The following is an 18,725-nucleotide window of genomic DNA, read 5'->3' on the forward strand; positions in this document are numbered from 1 at the left end:
GGTCTCAGGAAGTTTCTTAGGTCCTTGCTAACTTGGTGACATCAGCATTGAACTTGCCATTGTCCCATCTCAGCCTCCCGAGCCACTGGGATTACATGAGTGCACCATGGCACCTGGCTGACAATTCTTAATGTACAAGAAAACTGAAGTATCAATATGTATGCCACTGTGGAGGTCCCAGTAAGATTGGAAGGTACTGAGATAAGGCAGTGTGTGGAGATGCTTTCTCCAGGGTGTGAATAGAACATAGTATTTTTAAAAATTTTGTCTTGGGGGCTGCCTGGTGGGTAAGTGCACCAGCACCAAGTTACACCTGGTCCTTTTGACTCTGTACTTTGTAACAGGGTCTGATTAAGACGCCCAGACTGGCTTCACCCTTCATCATTCTCCTGCCTCAGCATCCTGGGTCACTGGGACTTCAGGCAGACACCACTGTGCCCAGCACCATAATTGAATTTTCATGTGGAATAAAAATACAGTTGGATGAATCTTCTTTTTTTTTCTTCATGGAAGTGGTGTTCATTTGAGATTGATGAAGGAGGTCAGATTTGGAAAAAAAAAGACATTTTTGTGTGCTACTGTGGTCACAATATTTTTCTTTTCCTTATAAGATGAACAAAGCCAACAAACTGTACACTAATATTCACATAAGAAACACCGTGTACACCGTGACTGGCATTGGGGTCATGGCCAATGCCCTTCTTCTTCTCGTCCACATCTCCTTGCACATTACTGGACACAGACCTAAGCCCACTGACCTGCCCATTGGTCTCCTGGCCCTAATCCACCTGGTAATTCTGCTCATCAAAGGCTTCATAGCTTCGGACATTTTTATACCTCAGGGGGGAAGGTGGGATGACCTGACGTGTAAATTGCTCATCTACCTGTACAGATTGATGAGGGGCTTCTCCATCTGTGCCACTTGCCTGCTGAGTGTCCTCCAAGCCATCACACTCAGCCCCATGGGCTCCTGCTTGGCAAGGTTCAAACGTAAATCCTCACGTCACAACGTGTGTTTCCTTCTCTTCCTGTGGGTCATCTACTCATCCTTCAGTAGCCAAATCTTCATCTCCATTGCTGCTACCCCTAATTGGACCTCAGACAACTTTATGTACGTCACAGAATCCTGCTCCTTCATTCCCATGACCTTCTTCCTCCTGCACAGCTTGTCCACCCTGCTGACCTTCAGGGAAGTCTCCTTTATAGGAATAATGGCCCTCTCCAATGGATACATGGTGGCTCTCCTGTACAGGCACAAGAGGCAGTCCCGGTATCTCCACAGCAGCAGCCTGTCTCCAGTGTCATCCCCAGAACTGAGGGCCACCCAGACAATCTTCCTGCTCATGAGTTGCTTCATGGTCATGTGCATCTTGGACAGCATTGTCTCCTATGCAAGAATCACACTGAAAGATGATCCAGTATTTTACTGTATCCAGATCCTCTTGACCCATAGCTATGCCTCATTCAGCCCTTTGGTGTTTATTTGTACTGAAAAACGTATAATTGTTATTTTCAGATACATATGGGAGAAGACAGTAAACATTTCAGTAGCCAGTGGTGGATAAGTTCTGTTAAGGTGAGAAACTGTGCTGAATTTGGAGTGATTTATGATGACAGTGTGTGTACAGTCTTTGGTTTAAATGCAATGCAAAGTCTCACTCCCTCTGTTGAACCATCCAGTTGGACATGTGTGGATGACAATTACATAAAAGAAAGCCAAACCATGTGCCTCTCCAAGATATTACGGGGATGTCATGTTTCTCCTGGATCCAATAGGGCCCTGTGAGTTAGATGTCACTTGTCATAACCTGGGTTATTCCAAACTCTTTTTAGATACAGAACAGTTCCAATGCTTCTCAAATATTGCATTGTCTCCATTATCTGTATTTTTCCAAACTACTTTTGTAAACATATTTTACCATGAAATATCACATGATCCAGCACACACACTACACACTCACACACACACACATTCTACATGCAGGGAGTCAAACAGTCATCTCCACATCACTGCTCCTAAAACCATGCTTTAAATATTCAAACATAGAAACAAATCAACACCTACAACCAGAAGAAAATTCTGGAACAATTGGACGCATAGCTGAGTCCTCAAGTTACTCTACTCAGTGAAGCCGGTTTAGTTGTAAAAGAACAAACATTGTATAAATGCACTTAAAGAAAGTGGGAGTTGGAGTGGGCAGAGTGACAGAGCAGGAACACAAGGGTGTCCAGAGACCAAGACAGGAGGCAGCGGGGAGCTGTCCTTTAGTACGTGGAGAACCTTCATTTAAAAAGTGAGTGCTGTCGTGGGTGGTGGTGACTGTTGTGCAATAATGTGAATAGATTCCAGGCCACTTGCCTGAATGCTGAAAAGTGGTCAGAATGTTTATGTTATATATATTTTATCCTCATAAAAGTGTTTTTAATTATCAACTCAGTTGTGGAAAACATTATTTCTGAAACTATAAAATAAGGGATAAGACTCTAAACGTGCCACAGGGTCATTTGGTGAGCTTTGAAACATCAGAGCTGATTTGTTACAGTGATGGGAAGATTGGCTTTGAGAGGCTCACTTCTGATCTCAGCTTCTCCTAGGAGAGGTGTTCTCCATGCGGATGCTGTTATGCGCCACTCTGGGCTGCTCAGCCTTCCAAAGACTTTCAACATTGCAGTGGGTAGCTCCCATGTTGAGGCTTCCTGGGTGAGAGGTGCATGCAGTCAAAATACTAGGTTTAGACAGTAAGTCACACGTGGGAGTTTACCAATCATGACAGCAGTGCTGTGAAAATTATGCACTTGTCACATATTCTATTTAATTAGAAAAATTAGCGAAATATTAAATACTCTCAAATCAAAGGTCTTTATAAAAATGTAAGTAGTAAAGGAAGCAAAGAATATGAGATTAAACATTTTAAAAATGGGAAAAGGAACATAGAAAAGAGGAGAAAAGGGGTCCAAAGAATTACAGGACAGAACAAAGTGGCTGTTTAAGTTATCATGAATAGGTGTTAAGTCTGAATCAATGAAACTCCTCAATCAGTTGATGTTGGGCGGCTGAGATCACAATAACAGCAACACAATCTTAAGGCTGCACACCAAGGTGTAGCTGTAAACCAGGAAAAAGGACCCAAGAGACATGCAGAACATCCCAGCAAGGGCAGAATACACTACTCTGATGTGCTCAGAGCAGCGCTCACAAGAGGACACACACCAGGTCACAAACAAGCCTCCTCAATCTTAAGGACACTGGTATCCTATCAAGTATATCAACAAGCACCATAGAGTAAAGATAAAATTAAAGACTGAAAACTGTCCATCCCAACTAACGTGGAAATTAAACAACACAATTTAACCAGTCACGCACGGAGAACTCACAAGTGGAATCAGAAATTTCTTTGAGAAAAAAACGAGGATCAAAGTACCACCTTCTAGAACTTGGGGGTGCATCAGGAGGATGTCGCAGAGACATGAAGCAACATGTCTCCATTCACAACCAGATTGAAAAAGAGAACCCTAGACACACACAACCTCGGAACACTGAGGTTGGAAAGTGGAACAAAGCAACTATTGATGGAGGAGAGTGAACCAGTAACACAAGACACCCCACCCCTCCAAAAAGGAGCCCAGAGACATGGGATTTCAGGATGGAGGGCTACACATTGAACAATTAGCACCAATCCATCTTGATCTCCAAATTCAACACATTGAAAGCAACATCCATGGTGAAGGCCTGGGGTTTAACCCATGGGACACAGGTGGCTCAGTACATGCAGATCAATTATAAGGACACCCAATAGCATACAGATTCCAAGGAAGGAAAGACACTGTCTCATGAGTGATATGTTCACATATGTATAAACACTAAAGATCCCACAGAATTCCTTTCAGGATTCTGACAGGCATTCAGCAGAACACAAAGGCAACATTCCAATAATTCTGTTTTGTTTCTTTACAATTGCCACAAAATAGGTGAAAAGAAAATTCAGAAGACAATCCCCACAATAAACCATTATAAAGAGCAGAATACTGAGGCATGAACTTGGCCAGAGAAAGAAAACACTTGTACCCTGAAAACTATAATGATGCAAAAAAATTAAAGCAAATATGAATCATAGGAACCATGCATCGTATTCATGATACAAAAAATCAATATCAAAATGTCCATATTATCAGATTTATGTACAGATCAGTTGCAATCCCTTATCCAAATCTCAGGATGATATTTTACAGAACTAGGAAACAAGGTAGCTAAAATCCACATGTGACACTACAAGATCCTGAATAGGTAAATCAACCCTGATAAACAAAAAAATCTAACAGAACAACACCCAATTTTAAAATATATATTATGAAGCTATAGTAATTAAAACAGTCTTTTATGGCTGGGGATGGATCTTGGAGATGTAGCCCTTGCCTAGTGTAAATGCACAGATCCTGGGGTTCATCAGCAACACTTGAAAACCACACATCCATGCAAAAGAAATAAAAAAAAAGAAGAAGGAAAAAAATTATGGTATAGTGGCATAATAGTAAACCTATGACTAGTGGAACAGAATGGGGTGTCTTGATAAACGTCCTCATACAACATCATGAAGTAATCTTTCAAAGCGCTGCCAAATATAGTCAATGTAGTATGAATAGTCTTTTCAACAGATATTTGTATGCAAAAGAAAAATGATGGACCCTTGTCCTACGGCACACACAAGGATCAACTCGAGATGGATTGAAGACGTAGATGTGAGACCTGAATCTGTGAACCTGCCAACCTCCCGCCCCCCCCACCAAAAAAAAAAAAAAAACAGTTAGAAATCTTTATGATATTGGAATAGGAAACTATTTTCTGGGATATCACACCCAAAGTATAGGCAACAAAGTCAGCCACAAGATGACATGAAACCAAAAATCTTCTGTACAGAAAGGTGAAAAATCAGCTGTCAACAGACAACATACAGATGAAGGGTATATGTTCAGATCATATCAGGAAAGAGCTTTATTTTCAACGTTTGGGGCTGGGGATGGAGCTCAGTTGGTAGAGTATTTGCCTGACAAGCACAAGGCCCTGGGTTCAGTCCCCAGCACCACACACAAAATATGAAACTTTATTAAAACCTCAGAACTTAGTAAAAAAAATAACCTCAATAAAAATAGCACAAGATATGAATAGATATCCCACCAAAGCAAAAACACATATGTGGCCAACGAGCAAAGAAATGATGCTCAACATCCATCAATTCTCAAGGAAATGCCAATGAGAGCCACCACGAGGTGAGGTCCTGTCACAGCAGTCAGGAGGGCGTGATGTGAAAGGAAAGGTCACCATGACTGTGGAAGGTGCCCTGTGCCTGGTTGGGTGCCTGTCACGGCCCTAGAGAAATTCTGATAAATATCACCATTGTACTTGTGTTTTGTAAGCAAAGTCCCATAAAGAATGGGATCTGAGAAGGAGGGAGGGATGGACACATATCTGCTGCCTTTCTTTGCCACCAAGATCAAACATACTGTCTTGGGTTCTCCTGGGCATTTCTCATGCATTTGATTCTTCCTTTCGATCTACAGGTCCAGGTCCCCATCATTTCTCATTTATCTGAATCCTAAACAACTTCTGTTTTTATTTATCTGGATCCTGGACATATTCTATTTATGTATGCCCTGTGGATGAGTACATCCAGGGTTCTGTATCTAGAAAATGTCATTTTCAACTCTATTATTGAAATATGATGTGGTCTTCATGTATAACATTTGGAGGGAAAAAAGTTGTTTATTTCTTTTTGTTTACACTTTTAAGATATGGAGGGGATGTGAGGGTAGAAAGATAGTAGAATGAAACTGACATTATTACTGTATGTATATATGTGATTGTACGGCCAATACGATTCTGCAACATGTACACTCAGAAAAAATGAGGAAAAAAATGTATCCCATATATGTAGGATATACCAAAGTGCATAAATGCTTTCTACTGTCATGTGTAACTAATTAAAACAAATTTATTTTTTTAAATATGGTCTCGTTGTCTTCTGGGTTCCAGGGTCTCTGAGAGCAATGTGCTTTCATTGTTATCCATGGCCTCTGATGAGCTGATTTTGGAGGGCATCATCTTCCTTTAAGACAACCTCCTGCTTTCTGGCAGTTTAAATGCAAAGTGCCATTGTCATTTGTGTATATTTTGACCATATCATGACTCAAATAGAAATACTATGGATATAAGTGACTCTGTACTCTGTGTAATTTTTCCAAGTTTCAAAGGCCTTAGAAGGGAGTTGAGTTCTATATCAAAACCTCAGCTTACACAGGGAAACCCTGCATTACTGAAAAATATCTGCTAGCATTTTCTCACAAAGCATTTCTTGTCCAAAACTAATTTCAGAAATTACAAGCTAATAGAGTCACCTGTACTCAACCACTTAGGTGCATGACAGTGAGGTTGCAAAGATATTTAAAGAGAAAAGGTGGTGGTGGTTTCCCATTCCTGGTAACAAAATATCCAGGAATACAAGTTCCTAAAACTTGAGAAAATAATATTTATGCCCATTAAACTCAGATTTTTGGGATGTCAGGATTTTTGCTGGGGTTACGGGTGTGCACCACTATGAATGTCCCCCATTTCTTTACTTTAAAAAAACATTCTCTTTTCTCCCAGAACTGCTGGTGACTTATGCTAAAGTATCGGTAATGTCAATATTCTGAAACAGAAACTATACTTACAACTTTTTCAAGTTTACAAGGAATTTTGTATAATTTTTAACCTGGTCTCAGCAAGAGGATTTCCATTCATTTTGACTATATTTTGATCTAGGATTCCTTCTAACTTTTTTTTTTGGTTAATATTCTTTCATCAAGCTTGTAAAAAAAAACTTAGTCCATTATTTTTCCACCTCTTACACCCTTTTTTTTTTCTTTTAGTTTTGGATCTGTAATTATGCAAAGGTTTGACTGTTTATAGCTTATGCACACTTGTTATTAATTAATTATTTTGGGGGGCTATCAGGGATTGAACTCAGGAGCACCCGACCCAGCCCCATCCCCAGCTCTATTTTGTGTTTTATTCAGACACAGGGTCTCACTGAGTTGCTTAGGTCCTCACTCTTAGTGAGGCTGGCTTTGAACTCATGATCCTCCTGCCTCAGCATCCTGAACTGCTGAGATACATGAGTATGCCACTGTGCCCGGCTCATATTTATTTTATTTTTTTTGTTCTTTTAATTTATACATGACAATAGCGTCAACTTTGACATATTTATACAACCATGAAATAGGTATTATTCTAATTAGGTTCCAGCCCTGTATTTGTACATGATGTGGAAATTTACTGTGGTGTATTCGTATATGTGCAGAGCAAAGTCAGGTCAGGTTCATGTTACTGTCTTTCTTTTTTTCTGACCCTCATCCCTAAATTGTAGAAGACATCAGAAGAGGGAAAGACCTCCCACGTTTTTGGATAAGCAGAATTCATATTGTTAAAACACCATACTACTGAAAACGCTCTACAGATCCAATGCAAGGATCTTTAATTCCTATTCAAGTCCCCATGATGTTCTTTATATAAATGTCCCACTCAATCTCACTGCCACAGACTGTAAGAGGGGATGAGGGATTGACAGCACATGTTCTATGGGTTCAGAACCTAAGGGACCTTCTAAGGCAGCTATCTCCTACCAACATCTGGCTGAATTCTCCCAACACCACAAAGCAGAGATCAAGAGCCCCATTTTACAAATGAAGAAACTGAAGCTGAGACATGGAAAAAGTCAAAACCCTGCAGGAGACACTCCTAAAAGGAACTCTCAGGTCCCACAGATTTCCTTAGGCCCAAGGTTTGTAAAAAACCCAACAAGACTTACAGGCATTTGCCCTATGACATTCTTAAAGGCATCTTGCAAAACGAAGGCTTTATAGAAGCAAGTGATTTATTATGTATATGTACATTACATGCCACAAATGTATACTTTAAAATGTATTTTTTAAAAGAGGTAAGCCAGGTGGGACCTTGCAAGCCTGTAATCTCAGCAGCTCAGGAAGCTGAGGCAGGAGAATTGCAAGTTCAAACCCAGTTTCACCAACTTAGGAAGACCCTGTCTCAAAATAATATACAGACAAATGGCTGGATATGTGGGTCAGTGGTTAAGCATTTGTGGGTACAATCCCCAATGCCACCCACCTCCCAAAATGAAATAAAGAAAAAAAGGTGTCATCCACTATTATGATTTTGGATGCAATTTTATTTTATGATCTCTTCTCAGATAGCAAGAAATACACAGGCTCACACATTTGAATTGAAACTCTTTTCTAGAAACCAGAGCACATTACTTGATCTTTATGTAGTATTAGTTCAGTAGAACACTAATGGAACTCATCACGTGGGGATGCTTCTGATTGAATTCTATTTCATGGCTTATCAAAATTAGAACCCCCTCCAAAAAAATGTCCCCAACATTGGCAGGGATTCCAGAAGCCTCTCAGTAATGACAGTTATAGGGAGAGGTCAAGGCTGAATTCAGACCTTCATCTCACTTGGGGATCTAATTGTGTATTTTGCTTTCTAAGAAGATGGACCCAAAACACTCTGGGCAGAGTGTAATATTCCTCTCTTTCCTGGCGGAAAAATTTATTCCATGCATCAACTTCACTTAGTTACACTAAAACTAGTTGCTGCTCTTAAGATGAATCCTGAAGGTTTTCCAGGACCCAGGCTGATGAGCCCAGAGCCCTAGGCTGTGGCTTCAGGGAGAGTTTACCGGCAGCTCTCGCGCCACCTGGTGTCCAATGCGCAGCTCAGCACGTCTAACGGGGGAAATGACACTAATCCCAGGGAGCACCAGGTGGGATGGTTTGACAGCTGTCCTTGGAAGTTTGGGGGGACTCATGGGGATGCAACTACAGAAGGCGGCGAGGGCCAGCTCCTGAAGGAGGCCTTTATCTCAGGTAGGAGGGTCTCGGGGCAGCTGAGTGACACAGTGAGAGGTGACAGTGTGACAACTCAGCAGTGGAAACGTCCCCATGGAGGGTGTCAGGACATCAGGGACCTAAAAGAGCCCATGCCTGTTCGGCGCCTGCGCAGCTCTGGCGCCACCTAGTGTCCGACGCCTGCTCAGTGCCTGAACTCTCGGGCCAGACCAGAAACAGGAGGGGACTCCCAGGGGACATGGGGACTCCTGGCCAGGGGTCTTCACCTGTGTCCTCACTGTCCAGGGCGGAGCCTGCGACACGGAGTGTTTACTGTTTTATAGAGGACAAAACTGACCACCTGTCCATCTCCACCACGTCGCCGTCACCCCTGCGCCCCCCCCCCATACCGTCCCTTAGAGACCCCAGGGCTGCGCTGGCCTCTGTCCAGCCTGAGAGGCGGTGTCGCCCCTGTCCTGATCACAGCTGCAGCGAGTCCCCAAAGTCGCCCTGGCGGGGTCGATGCCGCTCCTGTCCCAGCTTCTCCCCCTGCCCAGGGCCAGGATGCCCTGCCCGGGTCAGTGCGGAGGACCGCGGGGGCCAGGCTAGGACCAGTTTCTCGCCCAGAAACAAAGTCTCCAAGGCGACGTCCCAGGACCCTCCCAGAGACCCCCGGCCCCAGCCCACTTGGACACACGGAGAGTCCCGCACGTCCGTGAGGAGGGGAACTGCGCCAGCGGAGCGGACTCTGGGGGCACATCTTGGGCCGCGGGAGCCCCAGGGCCCGCTCCTCGCTGGGTCCAAGGCGACCTCTGAGGGGATTTCTAGACACACGCGCCTCTCCTGTTTCTTCACCATGTGCGCATGCGCCCGCCTCGCCCTCAGCTCCCCTGGAGGCTCCTTGTTCCAGGGCTGGGCTCTCCTGGGGACCCCTGGGCAGGCCGTGCCTCCCACGCGATTCCGCTGGCCCCGCCCCCTCTGTTCTTAGGGGTGGGGCTCCACTCAGCCCCGCTCGGCTCCGCCCCCAGCTGTGCCCATTACTCTGGCTCCACTCAGACCTTCTTGCTCCGCCCCCAGCTCTACCCATTCGCTGGGCTCCTCTTGCTCCTCTGCGCCCCACCTGATTTCCTAGGCCCCGCTCCGCCCCTCCTGCTGGGGTGAGGCTCCACTCACTCTGCTCGGTTCTGCCCCCAGCTCTGCCCATTCGCTGGGCCCCGCCCGCCCACTGCTCCTAAGTGTTGGCCTCCCAGGACCGCTCCGCCTAGCACTTCGGCTCCGCCCAGCTCCTTTTGCTAAACCTGACAGGTGGACAACAATGCTTATCAATGACTTCTCAGTGACACTTCCACCCCAGAAGGAACTTGGAGAGGAGTCCCCTGCTCAAGGTCACCTGGTAGAGATGGGAGATGAGGCTGGTGGGAGCCTGCCTGTCGTCTGCTGCCAGTTTGCATCCCCAAAGCAGGAGTGAAGCCTGCAGCTGTGGTCCCCCAGGTGCTTCCTGGGTGCATGTGAGGTTTCACAAGGAAGCACCAGGGTCTAGACTCCTTATGGCACAACGGGACTCAGGTATGATCCTTGCTCTGTGATAGAAAATTTGGACAGAAGCTGGGCATGCTGGCCCTGACTGGTAACCTTGGTGGCGGGGGAGGTTAATGCAGGAGGATCACAAGTTCAAAGCCAGAGCTCAGCACTGTAGGGAGGTAATGTTGCAGGTAAATGGATGGTGTTGGAGAAGATAATGCTAAGTGTAGTCAGGCAATCCCAAAAATACAAGCCGAATGTTTTCTCTGATATGAGGTAACTGACTCATAGTGGGGTAGGGAGGGGGAGCATGGGAGGAATAGATGAACTATTATGGGTAGAGGGGTAGGAGGTGAAGGGAGGAGGCAGGGGGTTAGCAAGGATGGTTGAATGTGGTGGACATCATTATCCAAAGTACATGTATGAAGACAGGAATTGGTGACTTTATACACAGAGTTATGGAAAATTGTGCTGTATATGTGTAATAAGAATTGTAATACATTCCACTGTCATATATTTAAAAAATAAAAATCAGGTAAAAGTATTTTAATTGTCTATGGACCTTTTAACAATTTATTTATATTCAGTGCTGAGAATTGAACCCAGTGCCTCACGCATGCTAGGGAAGTGCTCTACCACTGAGCCACAACCCCAGCCCCATAATTTTCTTTTTTTTATTTTGACTGATTAATATTCTATGGTGTACATATACCACATTTTCTTTATCCATTCATCTGTTGGAAGGCAGTTCGGTTGGTTCCACAGCTTAAATGTTGTGAATTGAGCTGCTCTAAACATGGATGTGCCTGCATTACTGTATTATAGTGGATTTTTAAAAAATATTTTTTAATTGTAGTTGGACACAATAACTTAATTTTTTAAATTTTTTATGTGGTGCTGAGGATTGAACCCAGCGTCTTACATATGCTAGGCAAGTGCTCTACCACTGAGCCACAACTCCAGCTCTCTATAGTATGTGGATTTTAAGTCCTTTGGGTATATACTGAGGTGTGAGATAACTAATTCAAATGATGGTTCCATTCCTCGTTTTCTGAAGAATCTCCATATAGCTCTCTGTAGGAGTTGCAAAAATTTTAAAAAAAAAAAACACCAGCAATGTATGAGTGAAAATTTCCCCCTGCATCCTTGCTAACATTGATAATTGCCATTCTCCCTGGATTGCTGGATTATCCATGTAGTTTTAATGTACATTTCTCTAATTGCTACAGATGTTGATCATCTTTCCATGTTTGCTGACCATTGGTATTTATTCTCCTGTGAAGTGCCTGTTCAGTTGCCTTGCCCATTTGTTTGGTGTCAAATAGATGAGTTCTTTGCATATCCTGGAGATGAATGTGTCTATTTGAGGGGCAGATGGCAAAGACATTCTTCCATCCTGTTGGATCTCTCTTTACATTTTTGTTTTCTTAAAAATATTTATTTTTAGTTGTACAAAACACCTTTGTTATTTATTTTTATGTGGTGCTGAGGATCGAACCCAGGGCTTCACAAGTGCTAGATGAGTGCTCTACCACTGAGCCACAACCCCAGCCCAACATTCTTGATTGTTTCCCATTTATTGATTCTTGATTTTCCTTTTGCTCTTTAGGGATCTTACTAATGGAATCTGTTCCTATACCAACATGATACTGAGTTGGGACTATATTTTCTTCCAGTGGACACAGGGTTTCTGGTCTAATACGTAGGTCCTTGGTCATTTTGAGTTGAGTTTTATGCAGGATAAGGAGGCATAGAGGTTAAATTTTATTGTACTACATATGGATGGCCAGTATTCCCTGCACCATATTTTTTTTGAAGAGTTGACCCTGGAGAATTCCTGAACAATGAAAAGAAATTGGCTTAATTTTTTTTTTGCTTCCTTTGCTATCAGAATAATGGATATTTTGTTATTTTTATCAACCTGAAACCGAAGTGAAATCCTGGGGCTGAGCTTAAAAATCCCAGAAGACATATTACCCCAACAACATGGTCAGTGTGAGAGTGGACCAAGGAAGATGGTCTCCCATTTTATAGAGAGGACGCCTCCCACCCAAAGCCACTTGGAATCCATGGGAGGAGCCAGGAACCACCTGTCCCAGAGTAAAAGTGTTATAATATATGACATGGGTTTGATCTAACTTGAATATGGGATATAAAAAATGAGAGAATGCTTGTGGGCTACATGATTGAGAGTCTTCAGATCCCTCACACAGATGTGTCCAGGGAATTAAGAGAAAAGTTGTGAGTTCAATTCTCCCCAGGTTGCTCTTATCCACCAGAGACTAAAGTAAAAGTAAGAGTCGGGTGACATGTTCCCCTGGGGGAAGCCACGGTTCTTTGATCTCCAGTGGGATCTTGTCACCTTCTGCAGAAGCTAATATTAAAGCCCTACAGAGAGGTGAGTTAAAGCCGTCTTTTCCTTAAAACAGTGCAGGATCCACTAAGGTCCCCTGACTCCCCATGCGACCTGCCCAGGTAAGTGCCTTTCTCTTCCTGAGATGCAGCACCAGTGTGTGAGTGGGCTTCTGTGATTGTGATGAACAATCAGAATAACCAAATTGTATGATAGGTTCTAACATAGCTCTAAATTATGCATCCAGCTCTACACACTCAACAGCTCAGAGGACTGTTTAGAATGCAGAGGAAAGTTTTGTTCTTACTAGATTTTGCCCGTTAATTTGGTGACTCATAAAAACTTGTTAATTTTTTAATAAGAAAAAAACATTTTAAGTAACTCATTTTAGGTTTTGATCCATTTCTCAGACTACAGGGAGTTTGATTTGCTGCTCTACTAGTTTTCAAACTGCATACTAATAAGGGTCCTGGTTATTTTCTGCTTCAGCATTATGAATCCATATTCCTATTCTCCCAGGAAGAGATAAATGTCAACCCCAGAATTTTATTAAACACACTGGTTTTTCCTTCTTTTTTCTCTAAAACTCAATCCAAAATATTTTAAGCATTTTCTTCTAATACTGAGACAGTGAGAAATAATAGCATACACCAAAATACCTTTTCATTGATCAGAAGGAAATGATATGGTTTATTTTTTGCAAATATGATACTTATAAAGAAATTTTATTCTCACGTTTTAGAGAAATAGCAAATAGCATTTTCTTATGCAGATGTATGTTATCTCTGTTTTGATCTCACAAAAGTAAACCAATGGTGCTCTTGCTGCCCGAAGGTTTTGAACTAGAGCAAGGGACACTAGTGACCACCCCTTCCTGGCTTCCAAAGGTCCCATGGTGTCCTCCCTCCGGGGCATCAAGGAGAAAGGGGATGATAGTGGAGAGGTGATGGTGAACTTGATCTGTGCGATAACAACAAATGACATCTGCCCTTTCATGTATCAAATGCACATCAGGAAGTAAGGATGCAAATCACAGTATTTACAGGACAGTGTCCATGGGGCACCTGATAAAGCAGCTATGAGCCCTCCCTCCCTCCAGTCCGTGTCTCTCCACATCCAGGCCCTAGAAGCCCAAGGTGCTGTGGGTCTGTTTTCCTCACAATCCTGAAGTTGGGTGCACCAACTTCAGGATTGTTCCCTAGTCTCTGGCCCCTGGTTGATGGCATGTATCTCTGTGTTGTCCATGACTTAGACAGGGGCAGAATGTGAAATATTTAAGTGATGGCAGGAAAGGACTAGATTTCCATTCTTGTTTGTTCTCCACTTAGGTTTCTCCTATACTCTGCCCTCTTAGACTTTCCTTGTCCTTCCCCACTGGACCCTCCCTCACTGGGACCTGTCCCTGAACTTCTTTTCCACAGTATTCTCTTTGGACTTAGGTCATCATATTCAGAACCTCCAGTCTGAGGAGAGCTTGTTCCCACAAGGGTTTAAGTCATGACCTGGGGCTCGGCCCATCAGGGCTGCCAGGAGCTGCTGCAGCACCTCTCTCCCCAGAACTGAGGAGAGGGTCTGGGATCATCCTGGTACTGGACAGGCTTCTGTCTGCACCCTGATCCCGTGGTCGGACTAGTCCTGGCAGGTGTGAGTGGGGTGAGGCACAGCCAGGATGGGACAGGCTCAGAGGATTTCTTTTAACTTGCTTTTATGAAATGTCCACATTTTCAGGATGTTTTCTAACAAAACTGATCAATTAGCACAGAAGTAGCAACATTGCATTCTTTATAAAACATCTACCTGTGATCCATGGAGGGCCCTGTGGGTCTCACTGATACATACGTGTGTGACCTGCACAGTGTGCAGAGGGCCAGCTGCTTCTCTGCCTCCTGTGTCCTGGGGCTGCAGGGAGCTAATGCCTGTGGGGGACCCATGAGAGCATCTGACTCTGCCACTTCCTATGATCAGCACTTTACTAAAATGATAAGGTTTTCCAGCTGTAACCAGGAACTTTCTTCTATAGAAAAAAGAGTAATTTTTCAGTTGTTTTCAGGCAATGTTCCCCAGAAAACCCAGTTCTCTACCTGTGTTTGCAAGTCCATGGCCCCTCCTGGCTCTGTCCCTCCCTCCGATGACAATGCATGCAGGGTGGCTATCCCCCCCCTGGCAGGGCTGAAACCAGAATCCTGTGCCCTCCATTCACAGATTTATCAGGTAGCCTGTTTCTCCTGTTTTTTTTTTTTCCGATTCTCTCCATTTTTTTTTTCTAATCTGCATTTAACTGAATTGAAGACAAACCTGTATTTTATAACACAATAGAAGGGAATCATCATTATTTCATTTTCTGTAATTTTTTAAAGGCCTCTTCAAGTGTTACATACCCAGTTTACGTTGCTGTAGAGGTGTTTTGGGGTCAAAATGTGAGTGTACATCTTACAACTCACTTCAAGTGTACACACAGGAATAGGCATCATGTACCCATAGCTACCTGTAGCGCTGTGCCTACTAATAACCATCTGTGACTCATCAAATGTGGAGACTCCTAGACCATTATATTACCATTTTTCTTTTTGTTTTTCTTGAGCAGAACAAGGGAAAGAATCTTCTTTACCCGAATGTGTGAATGAAGAAAAAAACAAAACATTTCTTAATAAATGAATCATTTGGAAGAGATTACATTTTTCTAATGTCATGAATTAATTTCCACTATTTACAATGACACTTCTGCAAAGATTTCAAAGCAATTATTTAACTAGGCTAAAACATTTAAATTGTCTGGAATCCTGGTTGTTTTTTCTCACACTTTGTAACTGATGTTATCAAATTATAATTTTCTAGGTAGATGTGGGAGAGATTGCTAGTCTTACCCACTTGTTTTTTAGATGATAGAATGTGGGGATATGTTGCTCACCTCATTGTAAATGTTACATGCTTCATAGCTATAAAGCAGAATTAAGATGGAAATAAAGAAAATACCTTCATTCTATAGGGAGCTATACCATGAGATTGTCACCATCAAATTTTCTATAACACTATTTTCTCTCTGTCCTCTGGAGAAATATCATTGCTTACTAAAAGAAGATAAGAAATCGTTTTCTCTTATGTAAACTCCATTATCCGAGTGAGTTTGGATTCCTTTCTTTTAATTAAAACACTAAAAGCTATGACCCCCCAAAAAATAATTGGATTTTCCTGGTGTGCTGGTGCATTGCGTGCCTGTTACCCCAGCAGCTTGGGAAGGTGATGCATGAGATTTTCTGGTTCAAGGCCAGCCTCATCAACTTTGAGGCCCTGTCTCAAAGTAAAAATAAGGGGCTAGGGTTGTGGCTCAGCGCTAGAGCGCTTGCCTAGCACGTGCAAGGTCCTGGGTTCTGTCCTTAGCACCACATAAAAATTAAAAAAATAAAGATGTTGTGTCCAACTACAACTAAAAAAATAAATCTTAAAAAAATAAAATAGTTAGGGATGTGGCTCAGTGGTTAAGCACTTTTGCAGTTTTGGGTTTAATTCCTGGTTAAAACACACACACACACACACACACACACACACACACACACACACACTTAAATCATGATTACTTTTCCCCATTTCTCCATATGCTAAAGAGTGGGCAGAAAAGAAATTTTGGAATTAAATCCTGCTAAAAATGGACGGTTCTGCCCACTTAGATATGTTTTTTTTCTGGCATAATCATATATATAAATAAAACAATATCAGTGGTTATGTAAACCCGGGTTCAATATCTGGTACCAAATATATATATACAAATTCAAGAAGTCTGTGTTCAGAGTTAACATTCTTTATGTTTTGTCTCTAAACTGTGATGAGCAATCCAGAAGAGAGAACACTGAAAATATAGAACTGTATGGGGCTTCATCCAGCATCCACACTCTTTCCTTGAGTGATCTATGTGGACATTCCAGCCATCTGACCCACTTGAACTCACTTTGGGTGCTACATACTGAGCTTTTTTATCAGGTTGCTGCACATGCCAAGACAAATTAATCATGGCCCTACCAGTGGAGATAAACAGAAAACATGTTATGCTTGCGTACTGAGAGTTTGCAAAGGGTGCATTAAAAAAGTGCCCAAATACTTTGAGGTGGACAGACTTGGTGGTTGGAGAGGTAGAAGCTGGTAACCAGTGTGATGATGAAAATTTTATCTTTATTTGATCCTCAGACATGAACTCTATATGTCTTTTCACCAGAAAAAAAAAAAGAAAATGACCAAGAGCAGCACCCTTTCCATTTTTCTTGCTGTAAGAAATGTCTTTTCTTCCCAAATTGTCCTTGGGATCACAGCCAACGTCTTCTTCCTCCTCTTCCACATCCTCATGTTCCTTCTCCAGTGCAGGACCAGGTCCACGGACATGGCCATCGCTCACCTGGCCCTGATTCATTTGCTGATGCTCATAATCAGGGTGTTCCTGGATATAGACATTTTGGGGGTTCAGGATATTTGGAACGACATGTCATGTAAAGCCACCATCTACCTGTACAGGCTGATGAGGAGCCTGTCGGTCAGCTCCACCTGCCTGCTGAGTGTCTTTCAGGCCACCACACTCATCCCCATAAGCTCCTTTCTGGCCAAGTTCAAGCACACGGCCCCACAGCACAGTCTGGTACTTTCTCACTCTCTGGGTGTTCAACATGTTCATTAATATTCGTATTTTAGTCTCTATTGGAGGCCCCTCCAATAACACATCAGATATTTTGTTTTCCACTGAATCCTGCAGGGTTTCCCTCACAGGTCACCACCTCAGGGTCTTATTTTCCTTGGTAGGAATACTCCGGGATGTCCTCCTTCTCGGGCTCATGGCCCTCTCCAGTGGATACATGCTGGCTCTCCTGTGGAGGCATAAGAGGCAGTGCCAGCACCTCCACACCACCAGCAGGATTCCACAAGCCTCCCCAGAGCAGAGGGCCACTAGGACCATCCTGCTCCTCATGGGTTCCTTTGTGGTCATGTACTTTATGGACTGTGTGATCTCCTCCTCTTACAGTAAAATGCAGAAGAAGGATCCGGTTCGCCTTGTCTTCCAGATGCTGGTGGGCAATGGCTACTCGACCGTCAGTGCTTTGATGCTCATTTGTACTGAAAAACGAATAACCCAGTTCTTCCAATCCACACTGGGGAGGACGAGGACATGTTTACACAGGGTCAGATAACCCCTCACAGTGTCATCACACGTTGTTTCCTCCTGAGTTTCCAAAAATTAGTTGATGTTGGGAAAAAAACTAAATGAGGAGGAGGGAGATGAATCTTTTGTTGTTCTTTGTAAGATGTTTATCACACCAGGTGAGGTGGTGCACACCTGTCATGCTACCAACTCAGGACGCTGAGGCAGAAAGATCTCAAGTTGAAGGCTAGCCTCAGCAACTGTGTGAGTCCCTGAGCATCTTAGTGGGACTCTGTGTGTAAATTAAAAAAAAAAATTACAAAGTTCTGGGGATGTGGTTCAGTGGTCACATGCACCTGGGTTCAATTCCTAGTTGCAAAAAAAAAAGTGTTAAATGATATATGGGCTGTTTTCTTACTGAACTTGCCTAAAGCAGATACCTTCCATTGTCCATAAGTAGACCATGACTGTGAACCCTTTGCTGGAAAAATGAATTTTGGAAGAATAGTTTTGTTTAGTCTTAGGAAAAGAAATATCTTGCCTATGTACAACTCTCTTGAGGTGCCTGAGGCAACAGGTGTTTTGATGTATTTTTTTTATTAGAGCAACAAACATCAATAAGAATAATGAAATCCCCTCCGTGTTAACTCCAGTTGTTTTCCTAATATACCTGTAACATCATTTCTCCATGTATTTTTTTCTGATTTCATCATTTAACTTTTTTTTAAAGAAAGAGTGAGAGGGAGAGAGAGAGAGAGAGAGAGAGAGAGAGAGAGAGAGAGAGAGAGAGAGAGAGAGAGAGAGACTTTTTTAATATTTATTTTTTAGTATTTGGCGGACACAACATCT

General features: G+C 42.9%; 1 protein-coding gene across 1 annotated transcript; it reads left to right on the top strand.

Moving 5' to 3' along the window:
* Positions 1-611: 611 nt before the first annotated feature.
* LOC308640497 (vomeronasal type-1 receptor 48-like) lies at positions 612-9,074 on the top strand (the record flags this gene model as incomplete). The annotated part of the gene is made up of 2 exons (XM_081312383.1): positions 612-1,497; positions 8,725-9,074. 2 exons carry the CDS (start codon positions 612-614, stop codon positions 9,072-9,074), a joined length of 1,236 nt encoding a protein of 411 aa, XP_081168509.1.
* Positions 9,075-18,725: the final 9,651 nt, after the last annotated feature.

The sequence above is a fragment of the Spermophilus citellus genome (assembly GCF_964194105.1).
Source record: "Spermophilus citellus genome assembly, contig: SCAFFOLD_384, whole genome shotgun sequence".
Lineage (NCBI taxonomy): Eukaryota > Metazoa > Chordata > Mammalia > Rodentia > Sciuridae > Spermophilus > Spermophilus citellus.